The following is a 27011-nucleotide window of genomic DNA, read 5'->3' on the forward strand; positions in this document are numbered from 1 at the left end:
TGTTAGTCTATGTCTTTTTATTGGAGAATTGAGTCCATTGATATTAAGAGATATTAAGGAAAAGTGATTGTTGCTTCCTGTTATTTTTGTTATTAGAGGTGGAGTTATGTTTTTGTGGCTCTCTTCTTTTTGGTTTGTTAAAAGAAGATTAGTTTGTTTTTTCTAGGGTGTAGTTTCCCTCCTTTGGTTGGTGTTTTCCCTTTATTGTTCTTTAAAGGGCTGAATTGTGGAAAGATATTGTGTAAATTTGTTTTCATCATGGAATACCTTGGTTTCTCCATCTATGGTAATTGAGTTTTGCTAGGTATAATAGCCTAGGTTGGCATTTGTGTTCTCTTAGGATCTGTACGACATCTGCCCAGGATCTTCTGGCTTTCATAGTCCCTGGGGAGAAGTCTGGTGTAATTCTGATAGGTCTGCCTTTATAATGTTACTTGACATTTTCCCCTCGTGCTTTTAATAGTCTTTGTTTCATGAATTTGGTATTTTGATTATTATATGACTGGAGTAATTTTCTGGTCCAATCTATTTGGAGTTCTATAGGCTTCTTATATGCTCATGGGCATCTCTTTCTTTAGGTTAGGGAAGTTTTCTTCTATAATTTGTTGAAGACATTTACTGGCCCTTTAAGTTGCAAATCTTCACTCTTTTCTATACCTATAGGTTTGTTCTCATTGTGTCCTGGATTTCCAGGATGTTGCAGGTTAGGAACTTTTTTATTTTCTTTGACTGTTGTATCAATGATTTCTATGGTATCTTCCACACCTGAGATTCTCTCGTCTATCTCTTGCATTCTGTTGTTGATGCTTGCATCAACTGACTTCTTTCCTAAGTTTTCTATCTCCAGATTGTTTCCCTTTATGATTTTTGTTTTGTTTTGTTTTTTCAAAACAGGATTTCTCTGTATAGCTATGGCTGTCCTGGAACTCATTCTATGGACTAGGCTGGCCTTGGACTCAGAAATTTACCTACCACTGCCTCTCAAGTGCTGGGATTAAAGGCATGAGCCAGTTTGTGATTTTTTTATTGTTTCTACTTTCATTTTTAGATCCTAGATGGGTTTTGTTCAACTCCTTTACCTGTTTCGTTGTGTTTTCCTGTAATTCTTTAAGGGAGTTATTTATGTCCTTCTTGAAGTCCTCTGTCAACATCATGAGCTGTGATTTTAAATCCAAATCTTCCTTTTCCAATGTGTTGGGGTATCCAGGACTTGCTGTTGTGTGATGATACCATGACTACTTGGTTTCTGTTGGTAACTTTCTTGTGTTTGCCTTTTGCCATCTGGTTATCTCTAGTGTTAGTTGGTCCTCCTGTTGCTGCCTGGAGCTTGTCCCTCCTGTGGACCTGCAAGTCTGTCTCAGGACCCCTGGGAGATCAGCTCTCCCCTGACATAGAGGGCTGTGGCTCAACCCAGCTCCTAGGTGCAGATGGAGCCCGGAAGGATCCTATCCTTGCTGCTCTGCCACTCCTGTGCTCCGTGCACTCCTTGGACAGTCACCGGAGAGAACATGGCGCTCTCTCTTCCAAACCCAGGAGTCAAAGCACACCCTGAATACTAGATCTCCACTGGCAGGACCTGTGCACAGAGCTCTGTGGAGCAGCCCAGCTCCTGGGTACAGCTGCAGCCTGGAAGGACCCTGTCCCAGCTGCTCTGCCACTCCTGTGCTCCCTGTGCTCCTGGCTGTACCAAGCTTAGATAGTCACCAGAGAGAAAATGGCAATCTCTCGTCCAAACCTGGGAGGCAATGCACTTGAGGAAACGTTTCTTCATGTGTTTGCTCAAGCAAAACCCCACCAAATGATTTTCTAAAGAACCCTTGTTTCCACTTCAGTGTGCATAGCCTAATAGTGAAATAGTCCTAATTTCTTAATTAGGACTGATGAGAACTAAAACCTCATTTGTCTTGCTCTCTCAAATCTTTTCCTTTACACATCTTTACTGACTGAAGTCTTGAAAGGTCATAAGATCACAGACATGCCCCAAACACTAAAATTTTGATCACTAAAATTAATCCAATCTTAAAAATAACAAGTTTCAAAATATGTTTTTCATACTTGATGCCAGTTCACCTTGGCTTTACTTAACATGCTTCTGAAATAAAACAGCCAATTCTTAACTAAAAACAAAAGTGAAATTACCTAAAGTCTCAGTGCCAGAGATACTGGAGGGAGGATTAGACTCACAGTCTAATCACAGTCTAACACAGTATGCTATGCACACTGAAGTGGAAACAAGGGTTCTTTAGAAAATCATTTGGTGGGGTTTTGCTTGAGCAAACACATGAAGAAACGTTTCCTTAAAGTGGACTCAGGTGTGAAAGGCTAACACAGACTCATTAAGGAACGTTTCACTGAAGCAGACACAGGAAGAGAGGATGTTCTGCTAAAGCAAACACATGAAAGGGCACGAGATGAAGGATTCTTGGCTAACTACACACATGTATTGGTCCTCCTTACATTGCATAGTTGAGCTGCATTTGTTGGGACACCATAGACAGAGATGCGCCAAAAAACTTCTGGTGGCGTGCTACAGTTTGTTGCCACTTCCAAGGACTCAGGCTGATTGGGTGCATGTGCTGAAGCAAGAGCCATGCTGAGGCCAGGCTCGTGGAGGACACACAGTGTGTGGAGGGTATAAATAGGACTCCACAGACTGACAGAGACAGAACTTGGCTTGCTGGTACAGTTAGCTGTGCAATGTTTGAGGATCTCCCGTCTTCACAGGTCTTCAGTTCCCTGAGAGAGGCACAACAGAGTACTTCTCCTGGTGTTCCTATTGGTTCCTGCTGCTGACTCAAGCTGAGGCTCAGGCCTGGTTGTCCCTGCTCAGTCCTGTCACTGCTGCTGCCATCTCAACTCTACAGAACTGGACTGCTGTGAGGTATTTGTGGGTGGATGGAGCTGCTGCCGCCGGCCAACCTGTGAACTGAACTGCTGATTTCCAGACAACATACTCTGGAGTTGCTCCAAAGAACTTTTATAAGCAAGTCTACTTCCTCCATATCCTTTCTTTCCCACTACCTCTACTGGCTGCTGGGTTACAAGAAAGTTTAAAGCATTTAAAAACCATCATTAAAAATAGGATTTGAAAAACTTAAAGTTACAGCATACCAGTCACCACAGCCAGTCTCCATGCACGTCCATCCAATCAGAACTATTTCAGAGATTACGTGCCAGATCTGAAAAGCTGCCTGGACATGTTGTGTGGATATGGTCTCTTATCAGAAGACACCTAGAGGTAATCTTTGTATGTTTTTAAACATTGCATCATATTCTTTAAAGATACTCAAAGTGCACCCCACACATATCACTGCTCCTGCCCTAACAACGTATTTTCCTAGAGAGTAACTAGAGGCCATCTTTTCCACTTCAAATCACAGTTCTGTGCCAGAAGATCTTTCAGTCTACCAGACACAGAAGCCTTTCTTTCACAGCTACTGAATGAACAACTCTTGAAGCTAGAAATGTTTCCACACTTACTGATACTGCTACTTTCAAACCAATAGCAGTCCACATGAGCTTATCTGAGGAGAGAATGAAATCCTCTCACACAGGGCAAAAAGGTTTGGGGAAATGAACACCAGAAACAACCTAAGAAATATCAATAGTAAGTATGATGCAAATGTTGATATCTATACTCCAAGAACAGTGTGAGGCTATTACAAAGAACAGGTTGCATCTGTATGGGAAATGGCATGCTCTACTAGTCTGGATACCATCTGTGCCAACTAAACCTGTCTTTACTGGGCTCTCCTTCTTCCTGTTCTAGTCCCAATATATACTTTCTTTTTCTTGTGGGTTTCTGATTCAGATATCATATCCATCTCTCTTCATATCATACTCCTCTCTCGTTGTGCTATAATCTCTATTCAGTTATAACTTCCATGTAAATCTTAAAACCTCCTCTTCTGCCATATTTTGGATTTGGGGACCTTGTCTATAATTCTGCCAGCTCTTTCAGACAATCCAGCATTTTAGTCATTTCTATATAAACTAAGAACAAAGACAGAACCCACATTCACCGACGTAAAGCATGGCTTGTGGTATAGCACACATTACAGGCTTGTTATCTTATATCACAATGCTCCTGAGAACCATCCCATAAACACAAAGAGGTGGCGGTGTGCTCAAGAGAGCACTTATCCTACAAGAATAATCAAACATCCCATAAAAAATGAGATTGGCTTTGAAGTCTAGGAGAGGGGGGATGTGTAAAAATACAACCCACATTCATTTGAGGAAAATTAGAAAATAAATATTAGCAATAAAGAAAAACTGTCAAAATATAGTCTCCTTACTGTTTTTATACCAGAGATTTTTAATCTGGGTCAATGAATGGGTTACAGGATTAGTTAAGACTTGGACAGTTGGGCTCCGGTGGCAAGGAGCTAAGGTTCCAGTCCTGAGGCCTCCAGCGGGAGCCCTCAGATCTCTCTGCTTCCAGATCCAGATCAGCCTGGGCGGCAATGCCACATCACCAGGTCCTACAAGAGCCAAGAGGGGCTTCTGGGAGGCCAGCTGGGAGAAGTCAATGTGCTCTGGTGAATCCAGAGGGCCCCGGCAGGAGCCTTCAGGTGTCTGCTTCGGGATCTGAACAGCCTGGGCAACAGCACCCTGTCTCCAGGCAGTGCAGGAGGTAAGCTGTGCACCAGAGGCCACCTGGGAAGAGGCAGCTTGCACTGGTGAGTTCAGCATTGACAAGACCAACTAACACCAGTGAGAACTAGATGGCAAAAGGCAAACGAAGGAACGTCGCTAACAGAAATCAAGGCAATATGGCAACATCTGAACACAATTCTCCTTTAACAGCATGTCCTGGATACCCCATCACACCAATAAAACAAGACTTGGATTTAAAATACTGGTCATGATGCTGGTACAGGAAGCAATGAAGTACATGCTAAAAGAATTTCAAGAGAAAATGGATCAAAAGTTAAAAGCCCTTGCAAGGGAAACACAAAAATCATTGAAAGAAATTCAGGAGAATACAAAAGCCAATAAGGGAGAAACGCAAAAAACACTTAAAGAAATACAGGAGAACTTTGGTCAACAGGCCGAGGTCATGAAAGAGGAAACACAAAAATCTCTTAAAGAATTACAGGAAAGCACAAACAAGCAAGTGAAGGAGCTAAGCAAAACCATCCAGGATCTAAAATCAGAAGTAGAAACAACTAAGAAAACTCAAAGGGAGGCAACTTTGGAGATAGAAAGCCTTGGAAAGAAATCAGGGGACATAGATGCAAATATCAACAACAGAATACAAGAGATAGAAGAAAGAATCTCAGATGCTGAAGATACCATAGAAACCATAGAATCAACAGTTAAAGAAAATGCAAAATGCAAAAAGCTTGTAACCCAAAACATCCAGAAAATCCAGGACACAATGAGAAGACCAAACCTAAGGATTATAGGCATAGATGAGAGTGAAGATTTACAACTTAAAGGGCCAACAAATATCTTCAATAAAATTATGGAAGAAAACTTCCCTAACCTAAAGAGAGAGATGCCCATGAATATACAAGAAGCCTACAGAACTCCAAACAGACTGGACCAGAACAGAAATACTTCCCATCACATAATAATCAAAACACCAAATGTACTAAACAAAGAAAGAATATTAAAGGAAGTAAGAGAAAAAGGCCAAGTAACATATAAAGGAAGACCTCTCAGAATCACAGCAGACTTTTCACCTGAGACTATGAAGGCTAGAAGATCCTGGGCAGATCTCATACAGACTCTAAGAGAACACAAATGCCAGCCAAAACTACTATATCCAGCAAAACTCTCAATCACCATAGATGGAGAAACTAAGATATTCCATGACAAAACCAAGTTTACCCAATATCTATCCACAAACCCAGCCCTACAAAGGATAATAGGAGGAAAACACCAATACAAGGAGGGAAACTTCACCCTGGAAAAAGCAAGATAGTAACCTTTCATCAAACCCAAAAGAAGTTAACCAATCAAATTTAAAAAATAACGTCAAAAATGACAGGAAGTAACAATCACTATTCCTTAATATCTCTTAACATCAATGGACTCAATGCCCCAATGAAAAGACATAGACTAACCGACTGGATACGTAAACAGGACCCTACATTTTGCTGCATACAGGAAACACACCTCAGGGTCAAAGACGAACACTACCTTAGAGTAAAAGGCTGGAAGACAATTTTACAAGCAAATGGTCTCAGGAAACAAGCTGGAGTAGCCATTTTAATATCAGATAAAATTGACTTTCAACCCAAAGTCATCAAAAGAGACTCTGAGGGACACTTCTTGCTGGTCAAAGGAAAAATACAACAAGAAGAACTCTCAATCCTGAACATATATGCTCCAAATACAAGGGCACCCTCATTCATAAAAGGCTATTAAAGCTCAAAGCACACATTGCACCTAACGCAATAATTGTGGGTGACTTCAACACTGCACTTTCCTCAATGGACCGATCAAAAAAAACAGAAACTAAACAAGGACACAATGAAACCAATTGAAGCTTTGGACCAATTAGATTTAACAGCTATATATATATATAAAACATTCTATCCTAAAGCAAAAGAATATACCTTTTTCTCAGCACCTCGTGGTACCTTCTCCAAAATCCACCGTATAATTGGTCACAAGACAGACCTCAACAAATATAAGAAGATCGAACTAATCCCATGCCTCCTATCAGATCACTATGGAGTAAAAGTGGTCTTCAATAGCAACAAAAACAACAGAAAACCCACATACACGTGGAAACTGAACAATATTCTACTCAATGACACCGTGGTCAAGGAAGAAATAAAGAAATTAAAGACTTTTTAGAACTTAATGAAAATGAAGGCACAACATACCCAAATCTATGGGACACAATGAAAGCAGTGCTAAGAGGAAAACTCATAGCCCTGAGTGCCTCCAAAAAGAAAATGGAGAGAGCATATACTACCAGCTTAATGACATACCTGAAAGCCCTGGAACAAAAAGAAGCAATTTCACCCAGGAGGAGTAGAAGGTAGGAAATCATCAAACTCAGGGCCAAAATCAATCAAGTAGAAACAAAGAGGACCATACAAAGAATCAACAAAACCAGGAGCTGGCTCTTTGAGAAAATCAACAAGATAGATAAACCCTTAGCCAGACTAACCAAAGGACACAGAGACAGTATCCAGATTAACAAACTTAGAAATGAAAAGGGAGATATAACAACAGAAACTGAGGAAATTCAAAAAATCATTAGATCCTACTACAAAAGCCTATACTCAACACAACTAGAGAATCTGGAGGAAATGGACAGTTTCCTAGACAGATATCCAACACCAAAACTAAATCAGGATCAAATAGATCAACTAAACAGTCCCATAACACCTGAAGAAATAAAAAGCGTCATAGAAAGTCTCCCAACCAAAAAAAGCATGGGACCAGATGGCTTCAGTGCGGAGTTCTATCAGACCTTCATAGAAGGCCTAACACCAATACTCTTCAAACTATTCCACAAAATAGAAACAGAAGGAACTCTACCCAACTCGTTCTATGAAGCCACAATTACGCTGATACCAAAACCACACAAAGATCCAACAAAGAAAGAGAACTTCAGGCCAATTTCTCTTATGAATATTGATGCAAAAATACTTAATAAAATTCTTGCCAACCGAATCCAAGAACACATCAAAATGATCATCCACCATGATCAAGTAGGCTTCATCCCAGGGATGCAGGGATGGTTCAATATAAGGAAATCCATCAATGCTATCCACTACATAAAAAAACTCAAAGAAAAAAACCATATGATCATCTCATTAGATGCAGAAAAAGCATTTGACAAAATCCAGCATCCTTTCATTCTAAAAGTATTGGAAAGAACAGGAATTCAAGGCCCATACGTAAACATCGTTAAAGCAATATACCACAAACCGATAGCCAACATCAAACTAAATGGATAGAAACTTGAAGCAATCCCACTAAAATCAGGGACTAGACAAGGCTGTCCTCTCTCTCCATATCTTTTCAATATAGTACTTGAAGTTCTAGCTAGAGCAATTAGACAACATAAGGAGGTCAAGGGGATACAAATTGGAAAGGAAAAAGTCTAATTATCACTATTTGCAGATGACATGATAGTCTACTTAAGTGACATGAAAACCTCCACCAGTGAACTCCTACTGCTGATAAACAACTTCAGCAGAGTGGCTGGTTATAAAATAAACTCAAGCAAATCAGTTGCCTTCCTATACTCAAAGGATAAGCAGGCTGAGAAAGAAGTTAGGGAAATGACACCCTTCAAAATACCCACAAACAATATAAAGTATCTTGGTGTGACTCTAACCAAACAAGTGAAAGATCTATATGACAAGAACTTCAGGTCTCTGAAGAAGGAAATCGAAGAAGACCTCAGAAAATGGAAAAATCTGCCATGCTTGTGGATTGGCAGGATTAATATAGTTAAAATGGCCATCTTGCCAAAAGCGATCTACAGATTCAATGCAATCCCCATCAAAATCCCAACACAGTTCTTCGCAGAGTTAGAAAAAGCAATTCTCAAATTCATCTGGAATAACAAGAAACCCAGAATAGCTAAAACTATTCTCAAGAGTAAAAGAACTTTTGGGGGAATTAGTATCCCAGACTTCAAGCAATACTACAGAGCAATAGTGTTAAAAACTGCATGGTATTTGCACAGTGACAGACAAGTGGACCAATGGAATAGGATTGAAGATCCAGAAATGAATCCACACACCTATGGTCACTTGATTTTCGACAAAGGAGCCAAAAACATCCAGTGGAAAAAAGATAGCCTTTTCAACAAATGGTGCTGGTTCAACTGGAGATCAGCATGCAGAAGAATGCGAATTGATCCATTCTTAACTCCATGTACTAAACTTCACTCCAAGTGGATCAAGGACCTCCACGTAAAACCAGACACACTGAAACTAATAGAAAAGAAACTGGGGAAGACCCTTGAGGACATGGGCACAGGGGAAAAGTTCCTGAACAGATCACCAATAGCTTATGCTTTAAGATCAAGAATTGACAAACGGGACCTCATAAAATTACAAAATTTCTGTAAGGCAAAGGACACTGTTAAAAGGACAAAACGGCAACCATCAAATTGGGAAAGGATATTCACCAACCCCACATCTGATAGAGGGCTAATATCCAATATATACAAAGAACTCAAGAAGTTAGGCCCCAGGGAACCAAATAACCCTATTAAAATATGGGGTACAGATCTAAACAAAGAATTTTCACCTGAAGAAATTTGGATGGCTGAGAGGCACCTTAAGAAGTGCTCAACATCATTAGTCATTAGGGAAATGCAGATGAAAACAACCCTGAGATTTCACCTTACACCAGTCAGAATGGCTAAGGTCAAAAACTCAGGAGACAGCAGGCGTTTGTGGAGAAAGAGGAACACTCCTCCACTGCTGGTAGGGCTGCAAGATGGTACAACCACTGTGGAAATCAGTTTGGAGGTTCCTCAGAAAACTGGACATGAGACTTCCAGAGGACCCTGCTATACTTCTCCTGGGCATATACCCAAAGGATTCCCCGGCATGCAATAAAGACACACGCTCCATGTTCATAGCAGCCTTATTTATAATAGCCAGAAGCTGGAAAGAACCCAGATGCCCCTCAAAGGAGGAATGGATACAGAAAATGTGGTATATTTACACAATGGAATACTACTCAGCAATTAGAAACAAAGAATTCACAAAATTTTTAGGCAAATTGTTTGATCTGGAAAATATCATCCTAAGCAAGGTAACCCAATCACAAAAGAATACACATGGAATGCAATCTCTGATAAGTGGATATTAATTAGCCCTGAAGCCCTGAATACCCAAGGCACAAATTGCATAACAAATGACTCCCATGAAGAAGTATGGAGAGGGTCCTGATCCTGGAAAGGATTGATTTAGCATTGGAAGGGAATATAAGGACAGAGAAAAAGGAGGGAGGTGATTGGAGAAGTGATGGAGAAAAGAAGGTTTATGGGACATATGGGGAAGGGGGATCCGGGAAAGGGGAAATCATTTGGAATGTAAACAAAGAATATAGAAAATAAAAATATTAAAAAAAAAAAGACTTGGACAGTTGACCAAATAAATAAATAAATAAATAAATAAATAAATAAATAAATAAATAAAATGTTATATCTCTCTAACGTGGGAGCACATTTACTGTTCATCATGTGCTTAAGGGTCTCCCAATTAAAAACAAAGAACTATCCCTATCCCCAGAACTTTACAAAAAAATATTGTCAAGTGTATAACATTTTATATACTTACATATTATTGCTTATTTAAGCATTTTTCATTTGAAAAACAGGGAACAATCTAAGTAACCATGTAGTAGGATTCACACAATATAATAGATCATGAAACATTTCACAGAATAAAATATTCTAAAGCCATAAAAATAATGAAGTTTTTTATTCGATATAATTTATTTACATTTCAAATGATTTCCCCTTTTCTAGCCCCCCACTCCCCGAGAGTCCCGTAAGCCCCCTTCTCTTGCCCTGTCCTCCCACCCACCCCTTCCCACTTCCCCGTTTTTTGCCAAATACTGCTTCACTGAGTCTTTCCAGAACCAGGGGCCACTCCTCCTTTCTTCTTGTACCTCATTTGATGTGTGGATTATGTTTTGGGTATTCCAGTTTTCTAGGTTAATATCCACTTATTAGTGAGTGCATACCATGATTCACCTTTTGAGTCTGGGTTACCTCACTTAGTATGATGTTCTCTAGCTCCATCCATTTGCCTAAGAATTTCATGAATTCATTGCTTCTAATGGCTGAATAGTACACCATTGTGTAGATATACCACATTTTTTGCATCCACTCTTCTGTTGAGGGATACCTGTGTTCTTTCCAGCATACTGAGGAAATCCAAAAAATCATCAGATCCTACTACAAGAGACTGTACTCAACACAACTGGAGAATCTGGAGGAAATGGACAATTTCCTTGACAGATACCAAATACCAAAATTAACTCAGGACCAACTAGACCATCTAAACAGTCCCATAATGCCTAAAGAAATAGAAGGAGTCATAGAAATTCTTCCAACTAAATAAAGCACAGGACCAGATGGTTTCAGTGCAGAATTCTATCAGACCTTCAAAGAAGAGTTAACACCAATACTCTTCAAACTATTCCACAAAATAGAAACAGAAGGAACACTACCCAATTCCTTCTACGAAGCCACAATTACATTGATACCAAAGCCACACAAAGATCCAACAAAGAAAGAGAACTTCAGACCAATTTCCCTTATGAACATGGATGCAAAAATACTCAATAAAATTCTTGCCAACCGAATCCAAGAACACATCAAAACGATCATCCACCATGATCAAGTAGGCTTAATAATGAAATTTTTTAATCAATAAAACCTCAGTTTCTAAATCTAGAGAAACCAAAGAATCAAAGTAGTAAACAATATAATAAAAATTTCTGTCAACAAACAAAAAAAAATCATATGCATACATTTCTTTAACTTTTCATCCTTACTTGCTTAGATACATTGGTACTCACCAGGCATGGTGGCTCACACCTATAAACCTAGCACTCATATAACTGAAACAAAAGAATTTCCAGGAGCTTGAGGCTGACCTCAGCTACATAGCAAGTACCAAGCAAGCTAGGGATATTGGCAAGATTCAGTCTCAAAAATTAAAACTAAAACAAGTCAACATGGATGGAAGGATGGGTGGATGGGTGGATGGATGGATGGATGGATGGATGGATGGATGGACGGACGGACGGACGGACGGATGGACAGATGGATGGATGTCTTCAAAGCATATTGGTACTCATAGTCTGGCTTCACCTTCCTGTATTTACCACTCTGTGCTCAGGAGAGGGATTCTGCAAATGACAATGCATAGCCTCCTTGATGCTGGCCAGCCTCCAGCTGAGCTCTGCCTTCAGGAGATGCTAGCAGGAGATCAAGAGCAGGCAGAGGCCGCTAGCTCCTAAAAGGAATCAGTTGGCAGTTCTGGATATTACAAACATCTATGTTCATATGAGAATAGGTGTACAGTGGGTGGGTGGGTGGGTGTGGAGCTCACATGTGTAAGATGTCTTAGAGGCAACAGGTCAGGATGGAGCTTTTCCTTGAAACTGCCCTCCATTTACTTTTCGATAGGGGCTCCAACTGAGCCCAGAGTTCACTAAATGACTACACATGCTGACCACCAAGTTCCAAACACAGGATACAGGTGGGATCTGCTGAACCTGGCATTTGATGTGGTTCAAAACTAGGGTATGAATTCAGGTCTGCATGCATGTTATCAACAAGCTACCACTGGTCCATCTCCACAGCCTTGCCAGCAATACTTTCTCTGAAATTCTTGTGTTGGCACCATGGCACCAGGAGCAGATAGAAGCCCCTTCAAGAACATCACTATAGTGCACCAATAGGCCCAAAACTTTTTTTGTTTTCCTAAATTCTTTTGTACTTGTTGTTGTTATTTTTTTATTATTCAATATATTTTTTTATTTACATTTCAAATGATTTCCCCTTTTCTGCTCCCCCTACTCCCCAAAAGTCCCATAAGCCCTCTTCCTCCCCCTGTTCTGCCATCCACCCCTTCCCACTTCCCTGTGGTTATGCCCTATACTGCTACACTGAGTCTTTCGAGAACCAGGCCACTCCTCCGTTCTTCTTGTACATCATTTGATGTGTGGATTATGTTTTGGGTATTCCAATTTTCTAGGCTAATATCCACTTATTAGTGAGTGCATACCATGATTAATCTTTTGAGACTGGGTTACCTCACTTAGTATGATGTTCTCCAGCTCCATCCATTTGCCTAAGAATTTCATGAATTCATTGTTTCTAATGACTAGTACTCCATTGTGTATATATACCACATTTTTTGCATCCATTCTTCTGTTGAGGGATACCTGGGTTCTTTCCAGTTTCTGGCTATTATAAATAGGGCTGCTATGAACATGGTGGAGCACGTATCCTTATTACCTGCTGTGGAATCCTCTGGGTATATGCCCAGGAGTGGTATAGCAGGATCCTCCAGAAGTGACATGCCGAGTTTTCTGAGGAACTTCCAGACTGATTTCCAGAATGGTTGTACCAATTTGCAACCCCACCAGCAATGGAGGAGTGTTCCTCTTTCTCCACATCCTCGCTAACACCTGATGTGTCCTGAAATTTTAATCTTAGCCATTCTGACTGGTGTAAGATGAAATCTCAGGGTTGTTTTGATTTGCATTTCCCTAATGACTAATGAAGTTGAGCATTTTTTAAGATACTTCTCAGCCATCCGAAGTTCTTCGGGTGAAAATTCGTTGTTTAGCTCTGTACCCCATTTTTAATAGGGTTATTTGGCTTTCTGGAGTCTAACTTCTTGAGTTCTTTGTATATACTGGATATTAGCCCTCTATCTGATGTCGGGTTGGTGAAGATCTTTTCCCAATTTGTTGGTTTTAAAGGGTCCTTTGTCTTACAGAAACTTTGTAATTTTATGAGGTCCCATTTGTCTATTCTTGATCTTAGAGCATAAGCTATTGGTGTTCTGTTCAGGAACTTTCCCCCTGTACCGATGTCCTCAAGGGTCTTCTCCAGTTATTTTTCTATTAGCTTCAGATTGTCTGGCTTTATGTGGAGGTCCTTGATCCATTTGGAGTTGAGCTTAGTACAAGGAGATAAGGATGGATCAATTCGCATTCTTCTGCATGCTGACCTCCAATTGAACCAGCACCATTTGTTGAAAAGGCTATCTTTTTTCCACTGGATGTTTTCAGCTCCTTTGTCCAGGATCAAGGTCCTCCACCATAGGTCCCCTGGCCATAGGTGTGTGGGTTCATTTCTGGATCTTCAATCCTATTCCATTGATCCACCTGCCTGTCACCGTACCAATACCATGCAGTTTTTAACACTATTATTCTGTAGTATTGCTTGAGGTCAGGGATACTAATTCCCCCAGAATTTCTTTTATTGTTGAGAATAGTTTTAGCTATCCTGAATTTTTTGTTATTCCAGATGAATTTGAGAATTGCTCTTTCTAACTCTATGAAGAACTGAGTTGAGATTTTGATGGGGATTGCAATGAATCTGTATATTGCTTTTGGCAAAATGGCCATTTTAACTATATTAATCCTGCCAATCCGTGAGCATGGGAGATTTTTCCATTTTCTGAGGTCTTCTTCCATTTCCTTCTTCAGAGTCTTGAAGTTCTTCTCATACAGATCTTTCATTTGTTTGGTCAGAGTCACACCAAGATACTTTATATTGTTTGGGGCTATTGTGAAGGGTGTCATTTCCCTAATTTCTTTCTCAGCCTGCTTATCCTTTGAGTATAGGAAGGCTACTGATTTGCTTGAGTTGATTTTATAACCTGCCACTTTGCTGAAGTTGTTTATCAGCTGTAGGAGTTCTCTGTGGAGTGTTTTTGGGTCATTTAAGTAGACTATCATATCATCTGCAAATTGTGATAGTTTGACTTCTTCCTTTCCAATTTGTATCCCTTTGACATCCTTATATTGTCTAATTGCCCGAGCTAGTACCTCAAGTACAATATTGAAAAGATAAGGAGAGAGGGGGCAGCCTTGTCTAGTCCCTGATTTTAGTGGGATTGCTTCAAGTTTCTCCCCATTTAGTTTGATGTTGGCTATTGGATTGCTATATATTGCTTTTACTATGTTTAGGTATGGGCCTTGAATTCCTGTTCTTTCCAAGACTTTAAGCATGAAAGGATGTTGAATTTTGTCAAATGCTTTTTCAGCATCCAATGAAATGACCACGTGGTTTTTTTCTTTGAGTTTGTTTATGTAGTGAATTGCATAGGTGAAAAAGTCAGTCTACAATGAGCATGCTCTATGTTTATGTGTGTTTCAAGTAAAATTCAGAGAGAAAGCAATTCTAAGAAGGGTGCAGAGCTACAAAATAGATTTAGCTCTCATTCTCTCTCTCCCCTGTCTATAGTCAAGGGACGCTAAAGCATAGTCCTAATGATGTTATTCTTTTAATTAAAATTCCATAGGTTCTTTCATCAAGAAGATAATGTGAAATGTCTCACTGCAGTATGCAATGGTCTTCCAGTGAGGGTACCTGCAAGCTACAGGAACATCTTAAAGCCAACTTCCCTGAGACACTCTGCCCAGTGAGTGATTGCTGACATCAATGATTTTCAGGTACATACATGGAAAAGAGTTCAGGAGGAGGACAGTAACACTGAGCACTGCCCAGAAGACAGAGCCTCAAGGTTTATACAACAATCGCAAGCAATTAGATACTGAAGACACAATGTAAGGGAATAAAAATGGATTGAAATACAGCTAACTAAAATTATCAAGAACTCTAGCACGTACGCAGCAAAGTAGTATCATAAACACACTCCAAGCTTCCATTTCTAAATTAAGAACACTCAAAAGAATTCATTTTCTATTATTTTTAAACAAGTATAAATGTGTAACATAATTTTTAATGTAGAGATTGTACAGATAAGGATGAAACCTCCTTTGATATGACCTGCTCCTCCCCTCCTCTCTGCTGATGCACATTCATTGTACAGCATGGTACGTGACTGCTGGGCATTGTAACAATTACTCTCAAGTATATCACATGCTTTGACCATATCTCCCACCCGAGCCCAACCTGGCCTACCTTCCTACCCACCTCCCTCCTGCTTCAATGATGTGTGTGTATACTTTTATGTAACCTACCAAAGACTAGGACCTGCAAATGAAAGAAAACTTATTTTCTAGTTTTCAGTTTGGTTTATTTTACTTAGTATGATGATCTCAAGTCCTGTTTTCCCAGAAAATAACATCATTATTCTTTATGATTGAATATTTTATCTATTTATCCCTCTATTTATGGATTCCTAAATAATTTGGCTATTACAAATGGCGTTGAAATAAACATGACTGTCCAAGTTTACCTGTGGTGTACTGACTCAAGTTCTACAGGTCTAGACCCCGGGGGGATATGGTGGGTCATGTGGTATTCTGTATTCAGTTCTGTGAGACCATCTGGGCTAAACTGCATTACTGGTGGTGCTCAATAAGGGTTCCCTTTACCACGCTGTCCCTCACTAGAGTTTGACTTTGTCTTAGCCATGCAGGGGGAGATGAATTCACAGTAGTCCTACCACACATCTGTGCTTCATCTTCATCTTCTGAGTCATCTCATTAGCTCAGCTATTGATTGCGGTGTCTGAGGAATCTTTTGGTGTTGGAGTTTTGAGTTCTTCATTTGCTCTAGATGTCAATCCTCTTTCAGGTTTATGGCTAGCAAAAATCTTTCCTGTTTGTAGGATGTCTTGTTACTTGAATGTGTACTATACAGCAGATCTTCCATTTCATGTAATCCCATTTGAAAATTCTTGGGTGCTATTTTCTGAGTTTTTAGAGATTTACAAAAAAAACCTTTACACCTATGACTTGAACTATTTTCCTGATAATTGCATGCAACAGTGGCTGAAGTCTCATATTAAAGTCTTCGGCAGACTTGCAACTGATTTTTTCAGACTAAGAGGAATTTAGTTTCATTGCACTGTGCATGGGCTTTGATTCACCAGAACCATATTTTGGAAAGGCTTCTTATTCTTCGATGAATTCTTGTTTACATGGCTTTCAAACAAGGGTGGCTGTAGCTTTCAGGGTTTGATTTTAGGTCTTCTAGTTCATAGATCTACATATCTGGTTTGGTGCCAACGCCATCTTGCTTTTGTCATCACAGATATAATAGAACTTGAAAGTGTGTGCTTTACTATCTCCAGCATTGTTCTTGTCTTCCTCAGGATTGCTCTGACAAGCTGGGGTCTTATATGCACTCCTGTGAATTTTAGCATTTCTTCCTATCTCTGTGAAGAATTTTGTGACATTTTGATAGAAACTGCAATGTTTCTAAACGTCATCCTTGGAAATATAGCCATTTTTATTCACTATACTGAAATTGACAACCCATGAACATGTGAGGTCTTCTAATCATCTGGTGTCTTCTTTGATTTCCTTACTTGGAATGTGGGGTGGTTGCCATTAAGATGGCAACCACCACACCAACTGAATGCTAGGTCAGTGTGTTAACATATGCATTTGAGACCAAAGGAATCATACAAAGCAGTGACGGCTGTGGTTTCCCTGCACAGAGTATATACCACTGATCTTGGAAATAACATAGACAATATGAATTCTAGTTCCATAACTTATTAATCTGTGTGACCCCCAAGTTAATCATGTTCCAATTAATAAAATAGCAATAATATGATGTATCTTATGAATGTCTTGTAATAATTTAAAATGATAAGTATAATATACCTTGGTATATTATTCATAATGTAAAGAAGAGAAACAGAGCTCTGGCCAGAACACTCAGATTCAGAGCTGGAAAGTGAAAAGAGGAGCACTCGCCTATCACTCAGGAGGCTGAGGCAGGACTACGGCAAGTATGATGTCAGCCTGTTTCCAACAACAAAACCAAACCGCAACAGTGAAGGACAAGAGAGAATCACCAGAGCTTGAAATACGATGATCAAAAATGTTTCAAGACAATCAACTTTTAGTCACATAAAACAAAACCAAATAAATCCACATTATCAAAACCTGTAAACAATGCTAACATAAGATATTGTTAGAAATGTGCGCAGGAAGGGGGTTTAATGTGTGTGTAGACATGTGCGGGTCTGTGTTGTGTGAGTACATGTGTAGCTATGTGCCTGTTTATGAGTGCTATGGCATTATGTGGATCTCGGAGGACAACTTATAGAGAGTCTGTTCTCTTTTTCTACAGTGTGTCCTAGGGATCAAATTCAGTCAGCAGGCATGCTGACAAGAACTTTTACCCAAATAGACATGGCACTGGCTCTCATCCTCCTTTTCTCCAGACAGGGCCTCTCTGTGGCCTGAAATGCGGTGGGCAGGCTAGGCCAGTTATCTGCCTGTCCTCATCTCCCTCGGACTGGGAGTGGAAATGCACACCACCACGATCAGATGTGGGTGTATGTATCCTCTGACCTAGTGGATGCTTTTAAAGCAAATTTGCTTTCTTGATTATTATTGCCATGCTGAGGTGACTAAGGGGATAAATGCTTAGAAGGTTTACTAGAATGTTATTAAGTTGCACGGAAAAGGCAGTTAATGGTACTGAAAATGCTTAGATAAAATCTACAAAGATCTACAAAGATGGCATTATGCAAAAGGATACCTAAGCACGTGCTATTTAACAACTTTACAAACCATCCTTCCAGTCTATTTTTCATTCATTTATATAGCAAATGTGATGCAGAAAATGCATAAAACATACCTCTGATAAAAATGTCTGAGCCGATTTCTGAGCTCCTACATGGAGCAGATATTCATAGACGTAGAGCGCTAACCTGGAAAACACAAAACACTCACTGAGAAGAGGCCATGTGAGATGTGTTCTGTACATCAAAGACACTTACACACTAACAATGTCAAAAGGTAAACCTTTGCCAATACGTTTTCAATGAGAATATATCAATATTTAGAAACAAATTTACTTATATGGTATATTCTCTTTTAGAAAAAATAATTAAATACATACTGTTCTCTCAAATCATCTCACTTATATAAACATTCTGTTATACTTAACATAATAGGTTAAACCTCAGATTTAATAATTCCTAAATCCCACTTTAAAGTAAAATTTTTATTTGATTAGTAAAATCAGTAACTTAATTGATTGGATTTTATTATTTTTGACCTTTTTGATGGACAATATTGTTAATTTGTGTTTAATACCAATTTTCACACTTGTTTAAAAGCTTCTACCTTCTACTTAATCTTTAGATTTGATTATTAGACCAAATAATATTTTAGTTTATAAGGTATTCATACTCACAGCAAATCACAGCATTATGATATACTTCAAACTTAATAAACTAATCCTTTGGGGGCTTAGAACTTAAGCTAATGCAAAATTATATATTTATTACTCAGATACAGAATATTGAATGTGTTGTAATCATTATTCTGTTCCCCTTATCTTGTGGATTCAGAATTTTTAAACTGTGCCATGTGGCTCCATTTCAGTTGAGCTGTTAAAATATGATTCACAAGCCCAATGGGTCTGCGGCAGTATTTTAATGACATCTTGGACAGATTCCCAGATATCTCACAACAGTTAGTTTCCTACGGTATATTTACCAATACTGAAGTAGGTTTACTATAAATAAGGCAGTGTAACAATAACCACAGTTCTGTACCACTACACCACCTTTGCTGCCAAGGGAATTTTGATTATTAAAGATTGATGGCATCTGTAAAAGTGATAATGCTCTTCACTCCCATGAAAACACACCAAGCATCTGTCACAGAAAAAGAAGTCCTATGCAAATCAAGCTTTCTTATTTAATTAATTCTCCATTTCAGAATCAACAGGTACTTTGCTCGGAAGCACTAGGCACCACTGAGTAGACATTCACAAATGACCCAGATAAATGTCTCAAACGGCTGTGAGTGTGCAATACAGTTGAGAAACATGGGCACCCCCCAATGTGGCGGCATGTGTAGGTCCCTGCTTAGCTCTCTGCCACATCTCACGGTGAAGAGTGGCTCCCCCTGAGCACACACAGGAAATGCAGGCAATGTCCATGCAGTTTAAACAAGTGTTCTTGCTAATGACTGAACACCCTGAACACACATATCCCACACCCCCTGCCTCTCCAGGAGCCAACCAATCACATGATTGGCTAGGATGGCAAATTTTACTTTGAAGAGAGAGGAACGGACCCTTTCTGGCTAGACTTTGTAAAGCCTCCAAACCTCCTGCCCGTGACCTGTGCCTGCCTGCTACATAAGAAGAAGTGAGTTTCCTGGAATCCCTTGTGGCTTGTAAGGCCCTGGGTCTAAAGCCCACCGGTATCCACTAGCAAGCAATGAAGACTACATTAAAGGTTGAAGGAAAAAGATGTTCTACCAAGTATGAGGAATTTGAAGGACACAGAATGAGGCAGAAACCTTGATTGGTTTCTGGAAAAGAGACACGCACAGTAAGCACAGTGTATAACTGTTTCTCCAATCCTTTATACTATCCATGTCCAAGTTAATTCTATCTGCTTTTATGATTCTTGTATTTAAAATAAAAATAGTAATAATAATAAAAATTAATAATAAAGTTTCTGAGACTCAGTTTCATCAATCTGTCAAATGAAAGAACACTTTCCTTCCATTACTGACAGATTAATTACTGCTATAATTTTGTCTGGATAATATCCAAGTCATACACGACTAGTGCTTCCTGCTTTTGAAGAGCATACACACAGGAGCAGCAAGAGCTTTCAGCATTAGATACAGATACTGTGTTCCCCAGTAACTTCCCACACTAACAGCACGGAAACACTAAAATAAGAATACCTGAAAGTTATGTGGTTACAGTGGCTGGGATGAAACGCCATGATCAAAGCAGCCTGGGGAGGAAAGGGTTTATTTGGCCTACACTTCCACACCACTGTTTATCACTGAAGGAAGTCAGGGCAGGAACTCAAACTGGCAGGGACTGGAAACAAGGGCAGATGCAGAGGCCACAGAGGAGTGCGCTTACTGGCTTGCTGCTTAGGGTTGGTTCAGCCTGCTTTCTTATAGAACAGGGATGACACCGCCCACAAAGGCTGGGCTTTCCCCATCACTCACTAATTAAGAAAATGCCTGACAGCTAACTCTAGAGGAAGCATTTCTCAGTTGAGGTTCCCTCCTTTCAGATGATTCTAGCCTGTGTCAAACTTACATAAGACTAAACAGCAGCATTCTGGAAGAAGGGTTCTGCAATGAAAGGCACTGTTGGAAGACAAGTATTTCAAGAAACAGAGCATAACATTTCTCCATCTGTCCAGGTAAGTCACAACACAACAAGCTCACCAAACAAAGAGCGACAAGAAACAATCTGGACCCAGTTTTTCATACAACAGGATGATTGTAAGAATACTGAATGTACTAATATTTGAAAGGAACAAACTTTTGAACTAACAATTTTGCTTTCTTTTTATGGTCTTTCAGAGATTCAAGTACTTTTCATATTATACAAAATGAGTATTTAATGAATTGAAATATAATTTAAATATATATAAAAATAATGGTTCTGTAGTAAAATGCCACTGTAACAAGTAGACCCAATTTCTTTTATTCTTGACACTACTTTAATGAATGAAAAATCCTATTAAGGATTAATGAGTCAGATATCTCTATCCTTCACTTGAATTCAGTGATGACAAATGATTCTGTTTCCATTTTGTTGCCTTCTTTTATTTAGTAAGAAAAAATGTTCAAATAAACAAAGTTTGATATTTAAAGAATTGTTATTTGTAATTTTTAAACTATACAAGTTATATATTTCACATTCATAACTACACAGAGGCCATATAGAATTAAAGCTGCAGAAAAAAATGCTACCCTTACTCTCCTACCATTTAACTATCATGATCAAAGTGACTGTGTTTATCTACTTCCAGTACCTAAAGAGTGGGTATCCAGCAAATATTAATGAATGAATGAATGAATGAATGAATGAATGACTCTTTTAGATCAGCCATATAGATGGCACTTAAGGAATCACTGGGGTGTGTCCTCTCAAGGCATTCATGGGCAGAAATGTAAGATTTTCTGTTAGGTACCAAATTCTAGCATAGCATCTCCTCAGAACACTTAAGATTTGATCTCTTTGCTATGGTCACAGGACATGAAGAAATCAAGTAGTACTGCCCACAAAAATTTCCACACTGTTAGTTACTTTTCATAGTAGGAAATAAAGCAAGATTAGGAAATATCAAAGGAAGGCAGACTCAGTTTGTGAAGGACATTTTATATAAGTCGTGAGTAGTTATATTCTATGGTCTACATTAAAAAAGAAAAAAACTCACTTCCCATGCTTAGACCTTAAATCCCAATATCAATGACCATAAAAGTACTAAAGTATTGATTCTGTTTGAAAATAGTAAACCAACTGTGGAGAACTTCCATTTTCTCTTCAAAAGGGATCCTCAAATACCACCTCACATGTGTACTTGTGCCTTCCTTAAGCACTCCCTGCCCCCTTAAATGACTAATTAGGATCGATTCTTCTAAATTCACAGAACTTGATTTACTTTTGTTTGTGACTTCCTTGTTCATTCCTGATTGATGCCTTCCAGACTCCAGCAGTAAGTCAGCCAAAGGATACCAACTGTTGACCATCACACGCCCACTTCCCTCTACCAAGGGTTCTGAGTCACCCCAAGGAATGCTCTGCCTAGCATGTTCCCTATAGCCACAGAGAGGGACCCACCCTGTCCTCTCACCGCCTGACTCTGCCTCAAAGCAGCAAAGAGTGGTCATCCATACACAAAGCGCTGAGTCACAGATCAGGGGAGGAAGCTTAAGATAGTAATACTTAATTTATATATTTGGGTTTAATTGTTTTTAAAAAGAATAAATTCTCTTATGTCTTTCAAATACATGCGAGGAGAGAGAAGACACTTCCCTTCCTCAGCCACTACTTAATCCCAGCTTAACCAATGACACAAATCAGTGTCCAAATGTAACTCCTGGGTGATAAAACGCCAATAGTTTATCAGATCACAGCCAGCTAAGGAGGCATTTGACAGCCACCAAAGGCTACTCATGGGACTGTGGCAGTTGTTAGCAGTGAAACTAGATCAGCCTGGTCAAATGTTTAATAGCGCTTGCCACCTGGTGTTAAGGAGGTGTGAAAAGTTAGAAATCTAACATCGTCTTTTAAACTTCCTCACCATTAACAGTTAGGCTAAAAAACAGACTTGGAGTGTCAAAAGCTGGGAAACCACACAATAATGCTAAAACCAAGTTTTTCTTACTAAAAATGTCTGCTTCGCCATATTCTCCACATCAGGTGGCACAGGACACAAATGAACGTCATTAGATAGACAGTTAAGTTAGATGCACACAAAAAAGTTGCTTTGCTGCTGTCTCAAGCTGGGAATTGAGGCAAACAACACCTGGTTAGGTGTGCCCAGAAACACTTGCCTCCTGAGATAGGCAAGTTAAAAATTGCACATTTAAAAACAACTCTGGAAAACTGAACAGAGCAAAGATAAAGCAATAAGAATTAACTAAGAACTAATCAACAACTGTAGAAATACAGTTCTCATAGAATTTAAATAAAACTTCCATCCTGAGCCACCAAGATTACTCAGACAGTAAAGGCACTTGATGACCTGCGTTCCATCCGTGCAACCCACCTGGATGAACAAGTTGTCCTCCTCTAACCCTGGCCAGATGTGGGCTGTGAAGCACACTGCATGGATGCTCATGGAGTCATTATTTAAATAGACACTGACCCTTCTATCCAATCATTAGCTAAGCTCAATGTGCTAATGACGCTAGAGGCTACACTTGAAAACAGCACCTACTCTGGTTAAAGGGAAACTAATCCTCAGGCTCCCACCTGCTGTGCAATCCCAAAATACAAATGACATCACGGTCTGCTTGTTATGCTATGCTCAAAAAATGGATTGCCATGCACATCCAGAGCCCTAATGATGACAAGTTACTGCTCAGGAAACCTTAGAACGTTCCTGTAGTTGACTTCGGTTCAGTATTTTAGCACCAGTGCTTGCCTTGCTGTACCAAGCAACCTCGCTGCAGGCTAGGTTCTGAGCATCTCACCACACCAGGTGGGCTGGGCCAACAAACACTTCCTCAAACCACTCAGCCCAGATTCCAGCCAGACTTTCCTATTGTGAGTCAAAGTGTTTTACAAAGTGTATACAAAGTCTTCTACCTTTTTAGAAACCTATTTTGAATTATAAAAACCAAGGCTCTTCCCATTTCCTGGCATCATCCCTCACCGTGTATCAAGCTGGTTAATCTTTGGATTTCATGTGTTGGAATGTTTGGTTTTAAGAACTGGTATTTCAGTTACTTCCTTTAATTTCATTTAAAAATTGTTAAATAAAATTTGACTTAGCATTATTAAACAATTTCAAACAATTCCTGGAATGGCCCTACTGTGGTTCTAGCATGTGTTTGTACTATATATGTGAAGTAATGTTCTCAGCATTAATGGTCATAAAATCAAAGTACCAATGACCACTGACAGATGCTAAAGACAGTTTATGCCATGCAATATGAAATGTCTGATCAAGATTTAATTCACTGCAAAAATAAATAATAACATTTACCTTCTTACAATATAAATTTGCTTTCATTATTCTTTTTATTTACTATGATTGTATATGAGTATGGCACATGTGTGTGTCCACATACATGTGCAGGTGTGTACACCTGTATACCTGTGTAGGACAAATGTTGACACCATATCCCTTTTCACCTTTTTGGAGAGTCTAATGAATCTGGAGTCACTGGCTTGCCTAGACTGAGTAGCGAGCCCCTGGGATGCTCCTGTCTGACCTCATAAGGGGATGCAAACGTTTTTTGAGAATTTCACATATTTACATCATTCCCTCCTTCCCTCCAATCCCTATGTCCCTCCCACTCCTTTTGAAATTTATAGTTTCCTAATCTTTAGTTATAATTGATACCTGTATGTATATGTCTTAGTCACTGTTCTGTTGCTGAGGAGAGACACTATGACCAAAGCAGCTCTTATCCAAGATAGCATTTAACTGTGAGCTTCCTAACAGTTTCAGGTTTAGTCCATTATGGCGGGGAGCATGTTGACACACATGGTACTAGAGCGGTTGCTGTGAGCTATATCCTGAGCAACAGATGGGAAGGGGGGTGGGGGGGGGGTGGAAGATAGCCCTGGCTTGGGCTTTAGACACTCCTCCAATAAGGCCACACCTCCTAATCTTTCTAATCCTTTCCAAGAGTTCCACTCCCTGGTGATTAAGCATTCAAATATATAGGGGCCAAGTCATTTAAATTACCACAACGTGTGTGTGTGTGTGTGTGTGTGTGTGTGTGTACACGCGCGAGCACATATATATGCATGCATATTAAATTTGTAAATACAACCTGCTGAGATCATTTAGTGTTGTTCAAATATTTTTAGCGACTGATCTTCCTAATTGGCTGACCTATCAAGGACTCATCCCTTTCGAACACTGATTCTCCCACTCTTAGCAACCAATTGCCTATACCTCTTCCTCTAGAGCGGTGGTTCTCAACCTGTGCATCACAACCCCATTTATTGGAATCACATATCAAATATCTAGCATGTCAGATACTTATATTATCATTAATAACAGTAGTAAAATTAGTTGTGAGGTAGCAACAAAATAACTTTATAGCTGGAGTCACTATATCATAAGAAACTGTATTAAAGGGTCCCAGCTTAGGAAGGTTGAGAACCACCATTCTAGATGTTAAGGCTCACGAGATATGCCCCACCCACATCGGCATGTGTGCTTAAGATCAGCCCCAGTTGGTAGTGCTGCTTTGTTAGTGTTAGGAGGTTAGTGTTAGACCTTGCTGGAAGAAGTCTGTTAGTGGAGTTCCAAAGCTGCATGAGCCTGCTGATCCTAGTATACACACTCGTGCTGTCAGTCTCTCTCTGTGTCTATCTCTCTGTATCTCCCTCTCTCTCTCTCTCCTCCCTGTTTGTGCTATGAGGATTGAGCTAAGGATTCTTAGGTATTTCTCCAGCTGGCACTGCTTAGTTCACCTGCTGCCTCCACTTCCTCATCATGAACTCTGACCCGGAACCATAATCCCAAACGCACCTCTTCTATATGCTCCTGTGGTCATGCTGTTCATCACAGCAATAGAAAGTAAGACAACTGCTCTCTTCTTTCTGTCAAAGTGATCCTAGCTTTAAAACAGAAAGGATCAAATGACTTGTAAGTAAAAGACTTGGCCAAATTACTGAAATTGTATACATTATTGCTGCTATAGGGGGAAAAAATCCAAGTACTAATATCTGAGAATATCAAATAAAAAGTCTATATCATACTGTAATATTGAGTATTGTTATTCAGTGGCATTCTGAGGTTAACGTCAACTTTGAAATGAGGTCAATTGGAAGGAAAGGAAGTCATTTAAAGAATTCAAGCAAAGGCAAAACATCCTAGAATAACTATTTTATTAAGACCTTGTGGCTTTATAGAGCCAATGAGACCTATATGGTTTTCTCACCAAAAAGGACAGCACTGGTTGGTAATTAACTACCCTCTCCAGCCTGAGAAAACAAATACTACATGTTGCTAGAACAGTGCGCATTGAGATTTAACAGGGAGTCCCCTGGCAGCTGCTCTCAAACCGCATCTAGACTAACGCCACCATGGCACCAGCTAAGACAGACATATAACAGGACTTTACCAAAAAGATGGAGGTAGTGTTTTTATCCTGAGTTTTATGTGTCAGTTTTACAACATAATGACATCATGCACACAATTTTTAAGTTAAGGTATAATAACTAACCAAGTACTCTTAAGTAGTATAAAAATCTATTTAACCCAGCCTGATTTTCTTAACACAAAGATAGGCTTTTCTTTTTTAAATGGAATAGACTATATATATTGATAAGGCCCCATTCACTTTTGAAGTTAACCATGGTAGGTTTATGTCCTAGTGTATACAAACACTGATCCCATATTTCAGAATATCCCATTTTGACTACTTTTAATCAATTTAATCATTATTTAAATGTCTTTTCTTCAACTTCACTGTAGAACAAAATTTCATTACATTAAATTACACTAAATATTTTTTTAAATTATTGGTTCACATTTGAAATCAGTGTCTTTATTGAAGTTCTCATCATTTTGTATTGTATTTATTATTCAAGGTAACGATATCACCATTTATAAAGCGAATTCAAAGATAGGAAAATAATAATTATTTTTCCAAATTACTTCCAAAGTCAAAAATTATCTCTGTAATGCTGATAATTCAGAGCCCGGGAACATGGGTCACTGTCAAATGTTTGCCTCACATGCAAAAGCCTTGGATTCAATTCTCAGCACCATCAAGAGAAAAATGATAATGATAATAATAATGATTATGATGATGATGATGATGATGAAATTTTTAAAATATCTTTGTACATTAGGATAGTGTGCCTCTACCTCTAGATTTTATCAAAGATTTTATAACAGCTTAACGAGCAGCAAAAAGAGAAAACTAGC

General features: G+C 39.2%; 1 protein-coding gene across 6 annotated transcripts in view; it reads right to left on the bottom strand.

The window, feature by feature from the left end:
• The window catches only part of Ssbp2 (single stranded DNA binding protein 2), a 276405-nt gene that overhangs the window by 177767 nt on the left and 71627 nt on the right, over positions 1-27011 (bottom strand). For all 6 annotated transcript variants that reach the window (XM_052160011.1, XM_052160012.1, XM_052160014.1 and 3 more), the window contains exon 2: positions 18254-18326. In XM_052160011.1, coding sequence (XP_052015971.1) covers positions 18254-18326 — 73 coding nt within the window. The remainder of the gene's footprint in view (positions 1-18253; positions 18327-27011) is intronic.

The sequence above is a fragment of the Apodemus sylvaticus genome, chromosome 16, assembly GCF_947179515.1.
Source record: "Apodemus sylvaticus chromosome 16, mApoSyl1.1, whole genome shotgun sequence".
In the NCBI taxonomy this organism is placed as follows: Eukaryota; Metazoa; Chordata; class Mammalia; order Rodentia; family Muridae; genus Apodemus; species Apodemus sylvaticus.